The following is a 20,997-nucleotide window of genomic DNA, read 5'->3' as shown; positions in this document are numbered from 1 at the left end:
GCTGGCATTGTCTCAATGGGTTAGAGATTCCACTCAGGACGGTGTCTCACAGTGGACTGCACCAGCGTAGGCTAATACAATAGCAAGACTTGATGGTAGTGATCACATTCAATCTGGAACATATTTCACATTTTTATAATCTTGTTAAAGGCCTGACTGTCCCCCTACAGATAAGGGGAAGAGTCAATATGAGACCCATACAAATTAGATTGCATTCAGTTGACTGCCCCCTCTCTCTCTTTGAAATAAGCCGATGCCAGACCTGGTTAGCAGCTGCTTTCTCTGCTCTCCCCATTGAAACCGCATTAACACTTGGCCATGGTCTATGGGAAACCGGAATAGATCGCTGTCGGCTGAGCACGCGATCATCCAGCAGCTATCGCTTCTGCTTGGCCAGCTTCACTCCTGTGACCAAAAGTTATTTGACATGTTGTAGCTGGTTCCTTTGCTCTCTGGAGGTGATGTCTGTTTTTAAGTGCACCAGGCTAATATTTCAGGAATGGATGTAAATGTAAGGCAGACAGCAAAGGTAACATCCTTAGCTTACATTCTGCTCTGCTTTCAGGATAAAGCACCTGAATCTCAGAAAGTGCCAATGCGGCCTCTCTGGTATTTAGTATCCTTGTGTATGTCCTTCACTGGTCCCTATATTGGCCTGTCACATAGGCTTACCCTGCTGTAAATGGTATATCAAATTCAGGTCTATAAAACAGGTCATCCCTCACTTATCAAGGAGCGACTGGTGGCAGCGTTAACCCACCACATGATGAGGTGGAGCAGAGAGTGACTAGAATGCGTTTCCTCTCCTAGACCCTGCGTCCTATTGATTGCGAGAGCACAGAGCGCATCATTCGTAGGTCACACTGCGGTCCCGGATTCAGGCATGACCAAGGACCATATTTATGTTCCATATTTGCGTGACTTCACTACAGTAAATTTCTGGAGGATAGGCTGGGATCATAAAGGGATTATTTCTCAGGTTATGAAATATAGCGGATGTCGGAAAAAAGAAAAATTAAGATTGTCCCCAAGGCAGCCACAATCTCTTTACAGAGCCGCAGAACATATTGTCGACCACTGTATATTACACAATACACTTGCCTGTATGCATTGGCCACCAATAGCTATTACTTTTGTTTTGCTATTTTTAAACTTTAGCCTGTATGACATGGAAAGTATATTTTATAGTGTGGCAATGAATGAGAAATATATAATGGGGAAAGGACCTTTTTTGTGGTAGACTACATTAATACTTCTGGTCAAATACAGCCTTTTTATAAGCTTTCGCCATTTTCCTTTGACATATTTGTTTATGCGCTGGCAGGGTTTACAATCCTATCTTAATTTGCGGTTCACAGTGTCGATATGGACCTGGACCTCAATGTGCTGGAGGCCAAATCTCAATGGCTTTTCCCCTTATTAGACAATCCTTGTCAGACCTAGCTCATAGGCTGCTTAGTTGTCCCCCTGCTGTACCCGCTATGATCCGCTACAGTCTGCAGAAACAGGAGTGTTCAGTTATCCTGCAGCAGCACCGTGGGGGGCAATCGCACATCACGCAGTGACCAGACAAATGTATAGTGGGTAATGCAGGCGCAGACAAGCCCCTCAGACACTTTATTACCTCTCTCCACCCTGACAGTCAGATGGATCCTGAACAGGAATCAAGAGTTCATAATGTCATGTAACATGGGTTTTCTAAACTATAGGCTCTTTCACTAATTGGTTCTTTTTTTCCTTTCGCTTCAGGGCCATTTTGTGGTACAATAACCAGCAAGAAAAAGAAAAAAATGATGTACTTGACTACGAAAAATGCAGGTAATGTTTTCAGAGGGTTATTCACATATTAGGTATCCTGTGGTTGGAGAGCATACACATTCATAGGGAGCGCTTGTCCTTCTGTAATGTGTTTTCTCCTGTATGTAATGCTTTGCTCATGGTATTATACTGTGATACACCAGAGCCGTGTGCACTTTACAGGGTGCTGATTGCAGTTTCTTTAATTATTGTGCTTGGCGAAAGTTTTCTATTTTATACTTTATATGCATTTTCATGGACTCCTCATGATCTCCTTTAAAATAAGACCTTGAGGTTAAAAATCCCCAGACAAAAAGTAACCCCTCTTGTCCCAGACTACTATCACTGCAGCATTGTAGACTGAAATATTAATAATGACCAGACTAATAATTGGAATGAAAAAAGCCGCCCCATCTGGAAATTTATGGCATATTGACTTGATATGCCGCAAACCCAGGGACTCTTGTGTATTTTTTTTGGAATAAGACTGTGTTCACATATTACTCCTTTGCTGCATCTTTTTATACAAAGTTTAAGCTGCTTACAAAAAGCGAGTTTTGCTGAGGTTTTGATGTTTTTATTGCTGCCTTTTGCTGTCCCTTGTACATGTTTATAAAGTTTAGTGGCCCAAAAAAACATGATTTAGCTTCCTTTTCCTGCACCAATTACTGATACCTGCAGGTTTTTGTATTTTTTTACATATCCATGGTCACCTATGGGCGAAAAAACGCTGCAATTACTCTGATAGATGTGACATGCTGCAATCTTCAAAAACGCAGCAGTTTTCCAATCAGTCAGGAAAATAAAACGAATGTGTGGGCATGATATTTGTAAAATATCAGTCTTTGCTGGTACTGTAAAACACAGCTTAAAATTTGCATTAAATCCTGCAAAAAAGCAACGTGTGAACGTAGTCTTAGGATCGGTCCATCCTGTCCTGTTGGGAATGGAGTCGTTGGTCCATCAATTGTCTTAACCTCCCGTAGAAATGTATAGCAAGAACCGCACATTCAGCTTCACCCCCTTTTATCGCAATGCACAACAAGCTCTCCTCTTTTGGGCAGTCAAGTCATATTTTCTATGTATGCAACAGATGTTATAGGAGGGAAAATCCATTTAATCCTGTGTATAAAAAATAAAAAAAAATTCAGTATGCTTCAGTATTTAATTGCCCAGTTTAGAAACTGGTGGACTATATAAGAGCATTGCCTGCACTGCATAGGTCTCATGAGATTTTCTCACTTCATAAAAGAATTTTGTATCACTAGCATATGCCGTCATTCTAAGAGCAGTGGGGGGTCTGACCTCTGGGATCCTCACTAATTTTTACCACAAATGACTGCGTCCCATCTATCTTTTGTTTTTTCCTGTTCAGTAGCATTTGCAGCCGCCCAGCTGTGCAGGAAACTACAGTGCCCATCATTCACTTGTATTAGCGATATTGCAGTTCCCGGCACATCCAACGTGTGACATGATAGTACATCACATGTTGATTGCCAGTTTATGGATGCATTGCCTACATCTTCCTGTAACAGATTACCAATTCATGAAATAGAAATAAAAGAGCAGACAAGTCCTTCATAAATCCTACTAGAAAGTCACACTTTATATAGAATACATTTATATTAAATTACTATAAAAACAATATACCGTATTTTTCGGATTATAAGATGCACCCCCAATTTTGAGAATAAAAATAGGAAAACATTTTTTTTTTTTTTTTTTAATAAAATGGTGGAGCTTATAATGCGTTTTATTGTTTACCTGGAGGAGGTGGCTGCGGTGAAGTGGGGTCCCAGGGTTTCTGCTGGAGGAGGCAAGGGAGTGGGGTAATGCTGCAGGCCGGTATGAGGGGGTGTTCCGATGTGCGGCGCGCTGCTGCGGGTGCCCGGTGGTGCTGCGGTGGGCTCTGCCGACATTTTGTGAAAGGCTAGTGCCACCACAATTCCATGGTTTTCTGTGCGGTGGACTCCAGGAAAATGGTCACTGAAATCTCCTCTCCTAAGATGGCCCCCCGGTGGCCATTTTCCCGGAGTCCACCGCACAAGAAACCATGGAATTTCCTTCACTTGCCTCATATAAGGTCAGTGTTCATGATTCCACCATAAGTAAAGACTGGGAAAAATGGCCTGCAGGGCAGTGTTCCAAGACAAAAACTACTGCTGAGCAATAGAAATATAAAGGCTCTTCTCAGTTTTGCCAATAAACATCTTAATGATCCCCCAAGACTTTTGGGATAGTACTCTGCGGACTGATGAGACAAAAGCTGAACTTTTTGTTTGGTATATGTCCCATTACATTTCAGAAAAGGAACTTCATACCAACAGTAAAACATGGTGGTGATAATGTGATGGTCTGGGTCTGTTTTGCTGCTTCAGGACCTGGAAGACATTGTTATGGTAAAAGGAACCATAAATTCTGCAGTCTACCAAAAAATCCTGAAGGAGAATGTCCAACCTTCTGTTCGAGACCTCAAGCTGAAGTGCTCTTGGGTTATGCAGCAGGACAATGATCCAAAACACACCAGTGCAAGTCCACCTCTGAATGGCTAAAGAAAAACAAAATTAAGACTTTGAAGTGGTGTAGTCAAAGTCTTGACCTTAATCCGATTGAGACGCTGTGGCATGACCTTAAAAGGTGGTTCATGCTCGGAAACCCTCCAATGTGGCTGAATTACAATATGCTCAGAGAGGTGACTGAACCTGCACCGCCCCAACTTTGACTGAATACTGAATGATGGCGGGGAGAATAAAAATCAATTTCTCCCCACTTTGTGCAGCCGCTGCTCAGCATAATAACGCTTTTAACCTGTAGACTAACCGCATATCTTCAGGTTAACAGCGTTCTTTCTGGTGACAGGTTCCCTTTAAATTTGTTTGATCAGAAACATTTCAGTGTGACAAATATGCAAACAAATAGGAAATCTAGAAGAGGGCTAACACTTTTTCACACAACTGTATATACCTATAATACACACACATATATAATATATAGGTATGTATATGTAGTGTAAGTATCAATTTACTCACCTACCGCTGCTCTCTCCCGTGTCCAGCGCCATTCTTCTCCACTTCTCAGTGACCTCACCACTCTGCAGACTCTCCTTGTCATGCTTCGCTCTGCCTTACCCAGAAGTAGCCTTTACAATGTAAATCTATGGAGCTTCAGGTGGGACCCCATAGATTCACATTGTAGAAGAGAAGAGCCTTCTGGCTCAGGCATAGAGGGAGCTAACTTGTCACAATTGCGGTGACGTCACTGAGAAGCCTATAAGAACGGCGCTAGATCCCGGAGAGAGCAGTGGTAGGGGAGTACATTAATACACTCACACTACATGTGTATATATACACACTTTTAATGAGTAAAAAGTTAATGAGAAGACTTCTTTAAAAAGTGATCATGATATTGTACACTCGGTATGGAAAGTGTTCAGACCCCTTTAAATTTTTCACTTTGTTTCATTTCGTCCGTTTGGTAAATTCAAAAAAGTTAATTTGTTTTCTCATTAATGTACACTCTGCACCCCATCTTGACTGGAAAAAAAAACAAATGTAGACATTGTTCCAAATTTATTAAAAAAGAAAAACTGAAATATCACATGGTCATAAGTATTGAGACTCTTAGCCCAGACACTCATATTTAAGTCACATGCTGTCCATTTTCATGTGATCCTCCCTGAGATGGTTCTACTCCTTAATTGGAGTCCGGCTGTGTTTAAACTGATAGGACTTGATTTGTAAAGGCACACACCTGTCTATATAAGACCTCACAGCTCACAGTGCATGTCAGACCAACTGAGAATCATGAGGTCAGAGGAACTGGCCAGGAAGCTCAGACAGAATTGTGGCAAGACACAGATCTGGCCAAGGTTACTAAAGAATTTCTGCAGTACTCAAGGTTCCTAAGAGCACAGTGGCCTCCATAATCCTTAAATGGAAGAAGTTTGGGACCACCAGAAGTCTTCCTAGACCTGGCCATCCAGCCAAACTGGGCAATTGTGGGAGAAGAGCCTTGGTGAGAGAGGTAAAGAAGAACCCCAAGATCACTGTAGCTGAGCTCCGCAGATGCTGTAGGGAGATGGGAGAAAGTTCCACAGTACAGTAACCTGAAGAAGAGGTGCGGTTTGTCACCTCGAAACACGTAGTTTCTGTAGTACATATAATAAAGAACATGAAAGATTTATATGGATTTCTGAAGAATTCTTATCACTAAAGCAGCGCGGATGCTCAGAAGTGCTTTTCTTGGATCCTCAACTTATGCTTCCTACAAGACAATGACCCTAAGCACACAGCTAAATTAACAAGGAGTGGCTTCAGAACAACTGTGTGACCAAAATGACATAAACCCAATTGAGCATCTCTGGAGAGACCTGAAAATGGCTGTCCACCAACGTTCACCATCCAACCTGACGGAACTGGAGAGGATCTGCACGCAAGAATGGCAGAGGATCCCCAAATCCAGGTGTGAAAAACTTGTTGCATCATTCCCAAGAACACACACGGCTGTACTAGCTAAAAAGGGTGCTTCTCAATACTGAGCAAAGGGTCTGAATACTTATGATCATGTGATATTTCAGTTTTTATTTTTTAATAAATTTGCAAAAATTTCTACATTTGATTTTTTCCTGTCAAGATGGGGTGCATTAAATGAGAAGAAAATGAACTTTTTTGAATTTACCAAATGTCTGCAATGAAACAGAGTGAAAAATTTAAAGGGGTCTGAATACTTTCCGGTCCCACTGTATATTGCAAAATAGTTTTCTTTTTTTTTTTTATTAAGGCTATGTGCCCACGCTATCGTTTTTAAACGCTCAGGAAAAGGATCCCCTTTCCCAGAAAACGCACGGAAAAAGACGCGCGTTTCTTGCGCGTTTTTTGACGCGCGATTTCTGGGAACATTGGGGATGGCTAAAAACGCTCAGCTATGCGGAAAACAATGTGCATGCTGCGTTTTTAGCCGCTAAGCGATTCCTGAGCGGTTAAAAACGCATGCATTGGCACAAAAAGCCAAAAACGCATGCAAATGAATTAGAAGCATCTTGTAAGCATTTCTGCAGCGTCTGAGCCGGTACAAACGCTGTGGAAACGCTTACAAAAACGCAACGTGGGCACACAGCCTGAAGCTACTTTTTGCTGCCCCAAAAGCAAGCACCAACACGGATCCATCAACTGGAAAATAAGGTCATAGGTCTTCAAAATTTGGTTTTGGTCACCATTTTCTTTTTTCTTACAAATGACCCCAAAAATTTTTCACCACTTTAAAAAGAAAAACAAACAAAAAAACCTATTTTGTGTAGATTAGCACCATAATTGTACTGACATCATGTTATGTCTTTGTTAAAGATGACCTGACTATGATAGAATAATTTGTTTTTTCTTGTTTTTTTTCCATTTTACTGCACTTGTTTGTTTTATTTTTGTTATCAAACCGGAGGAAATAAAACAGCGCTTTTATATGGCTGTATTGTCAAAAAATAAGATATTGCTCTGTGAACAATAGGAGGGGGGGGGGGCCCAAAAAAAATCATCCAGGCATGAAGGGGTTATTTGATGCTAGTGGTCATAAGACTGAAATATAGACGTAAACCCGCTAAGATTTTAGCATGACATTTCTATGCTTATTATTTTAGTGTGTTGCGAAAATTGTCCACAATCTTATTTGTGACAGAGAGGGAAGGGCTGCACTTTGTTTTCCTACAAGCTCCGAGGGAGTGATGTGGGAGCGGAAGGAACTGTGGTGTCTCACACACAGACTAGTTTTCCATGATATCTCCTATACAGGGAAATATTTGAATGTCTGTATTTATTTTTGCATTTTACAAATTACGCTGGTAGGCAGTTATATGTAAGCGAAGGTTCTCCTAATGTAATTCTTTACCAGTAGTAGAGAACTGCTCTTCCAGGGTTCCCTTAAATTATAGCCAGGGGTGGGGAGTCTCAGGCCGTTTATGGCCCACGATGACCTTCTCTCCCGCGCCTGGGCAGATTCCCAGGGATCACAGTGATTAGGCTAGCAGCTGTATTTTGATGGCTGCCAACTCTTTAATTTCTTCTTGTTCTGTGAGCGCATGCACGCAACGTTCACTACCAACTGTTGAGGCGTGCACAATGAAATATTACGTCCTGACACCAGTGCCAGGACGTACTTTGTGGGTGGAGGTGGCGCACGATTTATACAGCCACCGAAAGATGGTATAAATATCCAAAAGGCCCTTGGCAGAAAAAGGTTTCACCGCCCCTGCCATAGGCGAACAGATGTGTTTATAAGGCTACTTTCACATTAGCGTTTTTTTTGCGCAGCGCATCATGCGTTTTTGCATGCGTTTGCGTTTTTTTTTTATGCACATTCTTTCTCTAGGGGTTAAAACCAGTGTCTACACATTTTTACGCCAAAAACGCATACGCACGAAAACGCAGACGAACGCATGTCCATGTGCACGCCTGCGTTCCCATAGACTGTAATGCATTATTTTGTCGCATTCTGTGCGCAAGTTTTTTTTTTTTTATGCCTTTTGGCGGACCCAAAAATGCAACAGGCTGCGTCTGGCACGCCTAGGCACACACCTTTGAAAAAACGCATGTGCACGAAAACGCATATGAACACATGCAAACACAAGACCATGCGCGCCTCCCCCCCCCCCCCATGTTAAACATAGAGGCGCACGATGTGCTGCGCAAAAAAACGCGAATGTGAGCCCAGCCTGAAGTGATGTGTTAATTTTAAGGGAATAAAACTAGGAGCTGCAGCACCATACTCCACATCAGACCTGAAGGCAACGTTCCCACAATGAGTGTTTGACGCTGCAGAATTGCTGCACCTGTTTAAATTAAGTTAATTGCAGTGTTTCTTTGCATTTTTTTAAAGTGCGTTTTTATCACTTTTTTGTATCTTTTTGGTATGTCATGCTTTAAATATAACTGCTTTGTTTTTGCATACTTCCTGGTATTTGGCTTTGACAACTTTATTGATATACTTGGGTGCCGATTACATGCGTTTTTTATGCGTTTCGACTGCAGTAATGCACTAAAAGCACATGAGTTGCATCTAATGCAGGATTATGGAAAAAATCAGCCCAGAAAACGCGGCATACTCTCAGGAGGAATTGATATGCTGCGGATTTGTATCATGTGCCACAGGTCAGTTTACACGGAGTCAATTAAAAGCAGTGGGCATGAGATTTCCATAAATCCCATCCACTTTGTTGGAACTGTAAGATGCTGTGTTTTTGATGCACCAAAAATACACACCAAAAGCTCAATATGGGAACATAGCTAAAGGGGCCGATTCATTTTAGCTTGGCGTTTCATACCCTAGCCTTAATGAAGGACTAACTGGAGTACAATGCACTGAATACTAGAAGTGCATGCCACTTAATGAGTTTGGTGTATCTTCTGTGTGGCGTGCGCTCACCAGAAATGCTATATACATACAATGCTCAAAAACTTCCCATGTTGTCAAATAATTCTGTCCGAGAGGGAGAATATTAGGGTGTGTGCAGACGCTGCGGAATCCGCACGGATTTTGCAAAAACCGCAGGTCAAAAGAGCTGCGGATTATCTGCGGTTTAGTCCTGCGGATTCACCATCTCCACAATGGTGGAGATAGGAACCTGCTGTGGATTCCGCAGAAAGAATTGACATGTCAATTCTTTCTGCGGTTTCAAAACCGCAGGAAATCCGCGTGGATTTTTCCGCAACGTCTACACAGCGTTTTTTTTTTTTTTTTTTTTTTTTTTACTGTACACCGCAGCTAAAACTGCTGCGGGTCCGCAGCGGGAAACCGCAGAGTGTGCACATACCCTTATGTTTATATAGAAAATCACAAGACTCAAAATAAAAAACGAACATTGAAAACTATGCCAGAATGGATTCCTGGCACTTGCTGATCACTTTAACGCGAAGGACAAAACCAAACTAACTTGTGACTTAATTGGAAAGAGCTCTCCTTTCTCCATCTTGAATGGTGGCTTTAATGGCTAAAAAAGGCCAGTTGTATTCCCTGTTCCTTGTTTACAGTGGCATAGATGAGAGTTGGCGGATAAAACAAGAAATGCTATTATCACCAAGCACACGCAAAGACATTGGCATCCTGCTGCAACAATTCAACACTTCATCAAGAAGTTTGCTGCTCATGCGTCAGTCAAGAACTTTCTAGAGTGGTGGAAAAAGGAAAATTAATGAGAGAGTCATATGAAATTTAGTTTGGAGTGTGGCAACAAAATCACATCCTACATCCAGAGAGCTTCAGGCTGAGCTGAAGGCCTTTCCCATACTCATAACCCATGCCTTTCACCACCAACTGAGCAAAACAGGGCTGTATAGGAGAAGGACATGTAGGACCACACATATAAAAAGAATGAATCCAATCGGCGTAAAGAGGAAAAAAATCCAAACTCCAGAACTACTGGGTTTTTTGGTCACCGCAACATTGCAAAAAAATACGATGTTTTGATCACCTGTTATTGTATCTACCCCAAAATGGTATCGATAAAATATCAGCTCGGCACACAAAAAATAAGCTGTCACACCACTCCAGAGCCCGAAAAATGGAATCGCCTTTTTTTTTTTTTTTTTTAACAAACTTCGCCTTTTTTTTTTTTTTCAGAATTAAATAAAAAAGATCCTATACATGTTTGGTATCTGCGAACTTATAATGGCCTGGAGAATCATTAAAGCAGGTCAGTTGTTTCAGAATTTAGTGAACAAGGTAAAAAAAAAAATAAAATAAAAAAAACTCTGGAAAGAAACGTTGAATTCACCTTTTTTGCAGTTTCAATGCCCTTGGAATTTTTTTTTCCCGTTTTCCAATAAACTATATGGTAAAGTCAATGGTGTCGTTCAAAAGTACAACTCGTCCCGCAAAAAAACAAGCCCACACACAGCCATATTGACAGAAAAATAAAAAAGTTATGCATCTGGGAAGAAGGGGATAAAAACACCTGAAAATCTGAAGGTCTTGAAGGAGTGAAGATCTAGATTACTCCTATGAGTTTTTGGTGCTCCTAAGGTAGTGTCACACTTGGCAATGTACCAGCGATATGACGCGGTCAGGATCGCTGGTACATCGCTAAGTGGTCGCTAGTGAGCTGCCACACAGGCAGATCTCACCAGCGACATCGCTGGGGACGGGGATCGCTACTTACCTGTCACTCCAGGCGATCCTGCGTCCTCCCGCCTGGCTCCACGCGTCGCTTGTCGTCACAGCAGGAAGCTGACGACGAGAAACAGTCCTGGACGTTGTTGCGCAATCAGCGGGGGAGCGCGTCATAGGTAAGTATCACACACAGCGATATCGCTAGCAATATCGCTATAACGTCACAAGTTATAGCGATATTGCTAGCGATATCTGTGTGACAGTACCTTTAGTCTATGGGAACAGCCATGTCTGCTCAGTGACACACGTTCATTGGTTGCTCATTGCTGTCTTATAAATTACTCATTGCTGTAGTGCTAATATGGCATTTGAGATCAGCCACCCGCTCCTATAAAGTATGGCTGATAAACATTGCTGGAAGAAAGCGATCGGAATGGTTTAGTGACACTTGTAAAGTACAAAACACTCGTTAAGCTTGAGCTCGTTTCCTAACATAAATCTTTAAAGGTTTGTCCATTTTAACAAATATTAGTCCCTAAGATGGATAGGTGAACTACTGTATATGCAGATCAATGTTGTGTGGCTACTTTGCTGCCTCTGGGACTGGAGGCTTTGGACGTGTTGGGTGAGCTATCAAATCTGAGGATCATCGGAGCATTTTAGTGCGAATTGTGCTCCCAAGAATAGGAAAACTAGGTTTAAACCAAACTGAATGGGATCTACAGCAGAATAAACACCCAGAGCAGATATCGAAAACATAGACAAGAATGGATAAGGGGATAAAATGAATTATAGTAAATGGACCAGCAACGAGTCCTGATCTTATTCCAAAAGAAATTCTGCGGAGAGACCTGCAAAATGTCAAGAGCTTGAGAGAACTTCAATGGAGTAAGCTACCAGCAGATGGAACAAGTACACAGGTCATGAGACGGACAAGCTGGAGGCAGGCTTGATTGTAAAGGCCTACAGTTCCATGGTTCCTCCTCACCCACAGACATTGTTTCTATTGTCCAATGCCTGCATTTCCCTCTATTAAGAGGTATAAGTCAGTGCTGTATCTTCTCTTTACACACCACACAGCTACATGGAAACTGTTCTGCTCACTGCCTGCAGTGTAATGTGCTGCCTAGCATGAAAAACCCAATCCTCCAGAGACAAGGCAAGAGGGGAGAGCTGGGCAGCAAAGAGAAGTGTTTCGTAACAGAAAGGAAGAGATTTGTGCGCAAGCGAAGGGCCCAGTCACACATAGCGATCTCGCTGGCGAGATCACTGCTGAGTCACAAGTGCCTCACTTTGTCAAATGTTGGGAAAGGGTTAGGGAGTAGGGGACTGCATCTCCAAGACTCGTCTCCCTAAATTGGACTAATCACTCCTGCTTGTAATTAAACCTATGCCGTTATGACTACACATTGAGGAAATGCAGTGAAAAGTACTTCCCTACTGTTATAATATGTAACCTTTTTTTCGTAACCTTTTTTTATCTCCTACATTTATTTTGATGGCTTTTATCAAGATTTTTATCTTAGTCCTATTAGAGGTGTGATGTGCATGTAAGTGTAATGGCATAGACTCAAGTGAAGTGTTCGGATATCCCTTTCTATGCACGTCCTCATATGGGCTATTCTTGCCAATCCCACAGTTTGGCCGCATTTGCCTGCATTCAGCGATTTGTCCACACAGAGAAGGCATTTTGTGTGCTTCTGGCTTCATTGCAACATTTTAGTGTGGTTGGAAAACAAAACCTCACAAGCAGATATGGGCTGCTGGCAGGCGACCATGCTGATAACTATCCTGGTGACTCAGTTAGTATAATTTTTTGTTAGAAAGGGGAAAGTTCCTCTGAACAAATTTGGATCAGTTGATCCATGTTGCTGCTTTTATCGTAAACATGAGCTTTTGGCAGAACAAGAATTTTGTCCAGCAGGTTAATTCCTAATGTTTGCTGTTCCCTAAAATGTTTATTCCGGATTCTTGTAAACAGTGTGCTGTCATCTGGGCAAAATACATAAATTAGGTTTACATCCAAACTCTATAAATGGGTTCAAAAAGATAATAAGCATAATTATATATATCAAAAAACTGAAAGACCCATCCAAACGGAAAAACACAAGCGCGAACAGGTGCAAGCTAAGAGAGCCACGCTATATAACTAACAAATTAAAGCTGCTCTCTGAAACGCAATAGTATGTAATCATTGAATATATGAAATGGGATCTGCATTACTGCTGTAGAAAACACGTTAAAAAATGAAGCTACTTGGCCCACAAATTGGCCAATTCATGTCAGCCCAACTGCCAGCGACAAGGTGTTTCCCTTTGTTGGGACCCTAAACCTAACATGATGCCTCTCCCGGGCTAAAAGCCTACAATAATTATATGGGCAGGTGGGATCAAGCTCTGTTTAGATATTAGGCTGATGGGAGAGGTATCATGTTAGATTTAGGATCCCAGCAAAGGGGTACACCTTGTCACTGGCTGCTGGGCTGACACAAATTGGCTAATTTGTGCTCTAAGTAGCTTCATTTTTTAACCTGTTTCCTACAGCAGTAATGCAGGTCCAAATTCACATGTTCAATGCTTATATGCTAAAGCGTTTGAGTGCAGCTGTAATTTGTTAAGCATAATTAGTGTTTCACTTGTTGCCAGTTATTTAGAAATTGCCAATAAATATAAATCCTAACTAAAGTTTCCAAAATATAACTTTTAATAATTACTTTTAATATGATATGAAAAATGTGCACAATTAAACAGACAATGATATATATTTAAAGTAATTTATTAAATATGGTTGCCGACCACCTATTGTTGCTTGATGTGTATTAGCCCATCACATTATTGCTTAGTAAAACAAAAAAAAGACTGCTCCCCCAACATGTGTCACCATTATTGTCGTCTTCAGGGGTAATGAGGCTGCAATAAGCAATAATGTGGTTAGCGGCCACATTTAGAAGTGTCTGATTCAAATTAGTTTGATATTAGTGTGAGATCCTTCTGACAGAATGAATAGTATAGTATTATTTGGGTAATTAGTCAGGTAGCAGTGGACCTGAATGTTAATTTAGATAATTTGGGGTTCAACAACCCTTCACCTTTTTTATAGGATAAAGTAAATGACTTATAAGGGTTAGCTGCTGCTGTTATATAACATTATACCCAGCTATTTAATGTTGAGAGCCTGAATAGGCCATATGCAAAGCATTCTTATTTTGAAATAGCAGTATATATATTGTGAGAGGAGCATAGAGAGGCCAGATACGTTACAGGCTGACTGGATCCAACTACCTTCCTTATTTTGGTGTGATCTGTGGAATAGTCATGTCATCATATAATTTGAATCTCTCTACTTAAGAGAAGTAAGACCATCACATTACTTGTGACTTGAATTGTGCACATTTTTCATATCCTATATATTTATTAAAAGTTATATTTTGGAAGCTTTTTAGTTAGCAATTGTTGGCCTTTTGCACTTTGTAAATATGTTGATAACCTAAGCTGATTCCTTGAGCTAGTTTGTTGGTTCACTTGTTGCCAAGCCACCTTCTATGTGAAAAGTAGTTGACTGTGAGATAGGGATGCAAAACTTCTATGGCCAGGTTACTCAGGCATCACGTTACAGCAACATATTTAAATCTATGGAGGGGAGTGACTCAAGCAGATCATGCTGCTACTTTCTAGTGTTTGGTACCCCAGAACTGGATTCACAGCTACACTGCTCAGTACTGCTGTATAATGTCCAAGACAGCAGGAATTCTTTGTCTGTGTACTGTATATGAAAGATATCATATCAGTCAGTTTCCACCCATGTGCTTGGAATAAACTAAAAATTAGAAACTTATGAAAATGTGAGCTGAAAATCTACACACGACATTTACTCTTAAAAACTTCCTGACACATACTGTATACACACAGACTGAGACGTGTTGAAACTCCTCCGGTCTGGTGTTCTTTTTTTAATATTGGTTTGAGCGACGTTAAATGCCTGTGTTTTTTGGTTTAGGTTATATGATTAATTTTGTAACTTTTCACTCTTTATAGAATTTGACCGGCATGAAATTCAGATATATGAAGAGGTAGCGCGTATGCCCCCATTCCAGAGGAAGACTCTTGTGTTAATTGGAGCACAAGGAGTGGGCCGAAGAAGTTTGAAAAACAGATTGATAATCATGAATCCCAACCAGTTTGGGACGACTGTTCCCTGTAAGTTGTGAAGCTTTGTTGTGACTGACCGCTGTGAACGCCTGAATATTGTCTGGTATCCACTGCAGCAATCCATCTATAATGTCTTAGAAAGTCAACTGTGCGTAACCACAAATTGAGGCACACGACAATGACTTGCAAACTCCTTTCATATAGAAATTGCAGCTTGTACATATTCCTCTTTAGTACATTAAAAATATAACCTAACCACCAGCATTTTCACCTTTAGTATAAAAGAAAAATAGACCGGCACTACAACTAAATAATGCAGGGTTTTGCACCATGCACCAAAAAGAGTACTGTAATTGGAATTGGTTGGGGAGAGATGGGTGGATATCAGACACCAATAACCTAAAATAAGACCATAGATTCAGGACTGTCCCAAAAAAAAGTTTATTAGTACCAAAACATGCACAGGAATAAGTAAATACACAAGAGGTAGAGGAATACCTTTTGTAACAAAGCACAATCACCGCGTCATAATAAACCAGGTGAAAAGGACTGTCTCCCAAAGCGTCAAAGGTAAATGCAAAAATATACTATAATATACAAGGATTACCTAAAGGCACAATAAAGCATTGAATTTCCAAAAGCGTCTTATAGTCTGGATGTGCCAGCTCTGGCTGTAGTTTGGAGGTGGGGGAACGGCATCGGCAGAGCAGCGGGTCACAGGAGGCTGGAGCCAGCGGCTGCGGCTAACTCCTGTTCCCGCTGCTAAAGAGAAATGAATATTCACTGCATTCCACACCCATGGGCATGGAGGGCAATGAATATTCAGTTCTCTTTAATAATATCTTGGTATAATTTCCTCCCAACCCTGGTCCTGGTATGCATGACCCCATCCTTATAATTGGCACCCATCCCCATCCTTTTATGCATTGCCCCATCATAAAACATTAAAAAAAACAAACAAAAAAAAACATTACACTTACCTCCCAGGCGCTCTCTCGCAGTGTCCTGCTCCGGTGCCAGCAACCGCTTTATGCTTGTTAGCAGCGCATGGCAGGGACGTCATGCGCTGCTCAAAAGCGGAGCACAGCTGCCAGAATACTCGCCTGGACTATGCACGCAAAGAGCAGTGAGTATTCATTGCTTTTCAGTAGCGTGCAGTGTCAGCCACCGGCTTCCTGCTGCTGCTGCCACCGGCGATCACATGTGCCGCTACTTAAGAGAAATTAATATTCTGCCTGGTAGGTAAGTGTAATGGTTTGGTTTTTTTAATGTTTTCTGATGGGGCAATGCATACTGGGACCGGGATGGGGGCCATACATACTAGGACGAGATGGTGGCCCTGCATAACAGGAAAAGGATGGAGCCATGCATGCCAGGATAGGGATGGGGCCATGCATACTAGTATAGGGATGAGGGCGATCATTCCTGCCAGGATAGGGATGAGGGATCCATGCATACCTAGGATAAGAATAAGGAATCCATGCATACCAGGGTAGGGATGAGGGGGCCATGTGTATCACGATGGGGATGAGGGGACCATACATACCAGGATAGGGGATATTAAGTACAGAATTGAACACATTTTTTGCTTCATGGGGTGGACGAGGGGACAGACCGGGATTAACAGAAGCATAGGCATAGTGAGGTCGAAGACTCAGGCCTCTCTACCATCAAGAGTACCCCTGGGACAGGGATAGTTAGGGTTCCAGGAACAGGTTGAGGCCCCCCTCCCTTACCCAAGACCATCACAGCGTGATAACCAATGGGAATATTTGCCAGAGCTTGTAAATGTGTGCAGCCAGTGAGAACTGCTCAGTACTGATCTTGGCTGAGCTCCTGCTAGAAGTTGTAGTGCAGATATCGTTGTATTCTGCCTACCATCAGGGTGTGGTTTACTTTTGACTATTAGTAGCAATGGGAAATTGAAAGATCAGAATATCCTGCCATTCCTGGTTCTTCTAAATGTACGAAAACAGCTGCAAGCAAGACATCTGGGAACCCCAATGTGTCCAGTAATGTGAGATTGCTACAGTTATTCAGCACCTGGTTATTTTATATTGTCACAAAAACTGTGTTGGTTCTGCTACAGCTACCTAACGTTCACCTTCAAGTCCACATCCTCTCTGAAGAGGAAAACCGAATGACGAACGTTCCAAGGAGGACACTCATTGTTTTGAATATCTCTTGCGTCCTTGTTTTTCTGTAACAAATCTACAGTATATAAAACTTGTATCCTTTTCTCTATTTATATATAAATTATGTGTAGTCACTTCACGCAAGCCACGGGAAGATGAAAAAGATGGGCATGCATACAGATTTGTGTCCAGATGTGAAATGGAGGCCGATGTAAAAGCTGGCAGATACTTGGAACATGGGGAGTATGAAGGAAATTTGTATGGCACCAAGATCGATTCCATTCATGAAGTCGTAATGGCTGGAAGGACTTGTATATTAGATGTAAACCCTCAGGTACTGGCTCATATTTGTATTTATTGCCTGCATGTACCTATAGATTTCTATAGGCCTGATGTGTTTTTATCATAAATTTGGCATATTTACAAGCTAGATTCTTTGATTATATAGGTTTTGTATGGAATGTCAGCTATTCAGCCTCACAATGAATTTGCGTCCTAAAACAGGTTTCATGCAGAGATATAAAAAAAGTGAACAGTCTTTTCCATAGCAAGCAGTCAATTTTGCTTTCCTTTTTCCAGTGTGGGTTAGCAACTAAATGAGGAGTGAGGTTTTATAATATAAACAGGCAAGCCAAACTTGTGCTTGAAATTTGGTTTTTCATTCACATGCAGGTTTTGAATAAACAACCCTAACATTGGTGGTGTGGAAAACAGCATGTTAAACTTTATGTATATGGTTTATGTACTCTACATGTTACAGAATAAAGGTTTTTTTTTTTTTTTAATTTTTTTGTATTGCCATTATACAGGGGATTTAAGTGTTTAAAATCTGGTTTAAAATGTAACTAACTAGTTATGGACATTTGGATTGACTTATGGTAAATGTGCTCTTACCAGGGTACTTTTTAACCATTTTGTCTCCCTTGGTTTGATGGGTTACCAGCCCCAACTCATGGGGGTGTTCCTGCACCAATGTCCCGCTAGTATTTACTTACCAGTATTAATATTACCACTGCCCCATGTTCAGCGTTATCTGATGTATAATTTTATTATTTTGATTTTTTTTTTTTTTGGTGCAAGTACTTATTTGTTTGAGTTGGCTTTTTGAAAATATCTCCTTTATTTACTGAACATGCGTGAGTGCTAATGGTTGTCAGCGGTGTCTGACGTGTGCGCGTGGCATTGAGTTGCCATATTCTAAGATGGCGTAATATGAATTCCCGGTTGCAATTGCGCATGACCGGATAGGAACGTTCATCTATAGTTGAACCGGTTTCTATGACATGCACATTAGCTATTGCTGGACGCCGGTTTTTGGTGCAATGTGTTAGCATGGGGTGAGCCATGATCTAGGACTATGCACAGCTGGTCTTAATGATCAATTACTCTATATATATATGTTTTATTATATATTTTTGCTCGATATTTGTCACTTTATATCACTGAGCTACATTGCACTTTTGTATAACTTGCCGTATATACTCGTGTATATAAGCCGAGATTTTCAGCCCATTTTTTTGGGCTGAAAGTCCCCCTCTCGGCTTATACACGGGTCATATACCTGGGGGTCGGCGGGGGAGGGGAAGCGGGGGTGTCAGAGATCCTACTTACCAGTGCTGGCGCGTTCTCTGCAGCCTCGCTTCTCCACTGTCTCCTTTCCTGTCTTCAGCGGTCACGTGGTACCGCTCATTACACTTGAATATGCGCATATTCATGTGTGTAATGAGCGGTACCACGTGACCACTGAAGACAGGAAGGGAGACAGTGGAGAAGCGAGGCTGCACAGACCGCGGCAGGATGAGCGAGTACAGCGATATTCACCTGTCTCCCGGTCCATCACTGCTCACCGCTGTCTCTGCTGCATCCTGTGTCAGTGACATTTAGGCAGCAGGGGGTGCGGTGACATGGTTAGTGCGCGCCACCCCTCTGCTGGCTGAACAGTCACTGACACAGGACGCGCAGACAGCGGCGATGGACCCAGGAGAGGTGAGTATGGCTTTTTTTTTTTTTTTTTTTTGCAGCATATGGGGGCATATTCTCTGGAGCAGCATATGGGGGCATATTCTATAGAGAAGCATATGGGGGCATATTCTATGGAGCAGCATATAGGGGCATAGTTTATGGGGCAGCATATGGGGGCATAGTCTATGGGGCAGCATATGGGGGCATAGTCTATGGGGCAGCATATGGGGGCATAGTCTATGGGGCAGCATATGGGGGCATAGTCTATGGGGCAGCATATGGGGGCATAGTCTATGGGGCAGCATATGGGGCATAGTCTATGGGGCAGCATATGGGGGGCATAAACTATGGAGAAGCATATGGATATCTATGGAGCAGCATATGGGGGGCATAAACTATGGAGCAGCATATGGGGGGCATAAACTATGGAGAAGCATATGGGGGGCATAGTCTGTGGGGCAGCATATGGGGGGCATAGTCTGTGGGGCAGCATATGGGGGGCATAGTCTGTGGGGCAGCATATGGGGGGCATAGTCTGTGGGGCAGCATATGGGGGGCATAGTCTGTGGGGCAGCATATGGGGGGCATAGTCTGTGGGGCAGCATATGGGGAGCATAGTCTATGGATTCCACCCTCGGCTTATACACGAGTCAATAAGTTTTCCCAGTTTTTTGTGTCAAAATTAGGGGTGTCGGCTTATACACGGGTCGACTTATACACTAGTATATACGGTATGTGAAATTATTATCACAATGCTAATGCTACACATTGTACTAATTGCTACTAAATACTTGTTATTTGGGTTGCCATAAATACTGAGCATATGCACTATTGTAACTGCTTGAGAAAGGTCTACACTTGAGACCGAAATGTCGCCACATGGGCTATTAAATACTTTTTTCTAAAATTTCATATGGTGTGCTGCCTCAATCTTTTTTAAATTTTTATTTTTTTTTATTTAGAAGGACTGGTATGTGCCTGGGAGGCTTTGCACCCTACTTTTCCCTGAGCTGTTGTTTATATATATATATATATATATATATATATATATATATATATATATATATATATATATATATATATATATACACACACTCAATGCTTCTTGCAAAATTAGAATATCATCAAAAAGTTATTTTCAGTTCCTCAATCCAAAAAGTGATTCTCATTTTTGTGCTGAAAAACTGCTTATACTCGAGTATATACGGTAAGTAAATCCAAGGATTCTTATTAATGTACAATCATGGCTAAAAGTGTTGGCGCACCTGAAGTGTTCCAGAAAAGGAAGTTTTTCTCCCCGAAAATTATTGCAACTACACGTTTTGTTATACACATGTTTCTTTCCTTTGTGTGTATTGGCACACCACAAAGAAGGTAAAGTTCACAGTTTTGGCAAAGTGCACGCTAACAGAATTTTCTGGGAGAAATTATTTCTTTACTGTAACACTTTCAAGGGCGCCAAGACTTTTAGCCATTACTGTATATAACCGTACACAAGTGCCCTTGCTATATGAGACCTATGAAAACCTTTTTTATAGAATACATTTTTTTCAGAGCTTGTATTGGTACTGGAGTACTAATCTAGTTTATATAAAAAAAAAAAAAAAAAAAAAAAAAAAAGTTTTGTCATTGTATTGCTTTTGTGGAAACCTTATATTCAGGGAAATATTCTGTGTAGGGGTAACACAGACAGAGAAGCCATATATCCAGAGCTAAAGCTCCATGTACACATAAGCACTTGACTCCTATAACAATATAATATGAGCAACCCAAATGGTTATCATTGTCTGCCATATTACTGGTATGGAGAAGCGATTAACTCATCCCAAGTCATTAGTTTTACGGGCTTGCTAGTTTACATT

At 41.5% G+C, this 20,997-nt stretch overlaps 1 protein-coding gene across 6 annotated transcripts in view; it reads left to right on the top strand.

The window, feature by feature from the left end:
- PALS2 (protein associated with LIN7 2, MAGUK p55 family member) overlaps positions 1-20,997 on the top strand; it is a 131,522-nt gene that overhangs the window by 100,916 nt on the left and 9,609 nt on the right. For all 6 annotated transcript variants that reach the window (XM_073581400.1, XM_073581401.1, XM_073581399.1 and 3 more), the window contains 3 exons: positions 1,750-1,818; positions 14,925-15,086; positions 17,305-17,507. In XM_073581400.1, the coding sequence (XP_073437501.1) occupies positions 1,750-1,818; positions 14,925-15,086; positions 17,305-17,507 (434 nt within the window). The remainder of the gene's footprint in view (positions 1-1,749; positions 1,819-14,924; positions 15,087-17,304; positions 17,508-20,997) is intronic.

The sequence above is a fragment of the Dendrobates tinctorius genome, unplaced genomic scaffold (genome assembly GCF_039654945.1).
Source record: "Dendrobates tinctorius isolate UK_male_01 unplaced genomic scaffold, ASM3965494v1 ptg000070l, whole genome shotgun sequence".
Taxonomy (NCBI): domain Eukaryota; kingdom Metazoa; phylum Chordata; class Amphibia; order Anura; family Dendrobatidae; genus Dendrobates; species Dendrobates tinctorius.
The sequence above is the reverse complement of the archived record's forward strand: the minus strand, read 5'-3'. Positions and strand labels throughout refer to the sequence as shown.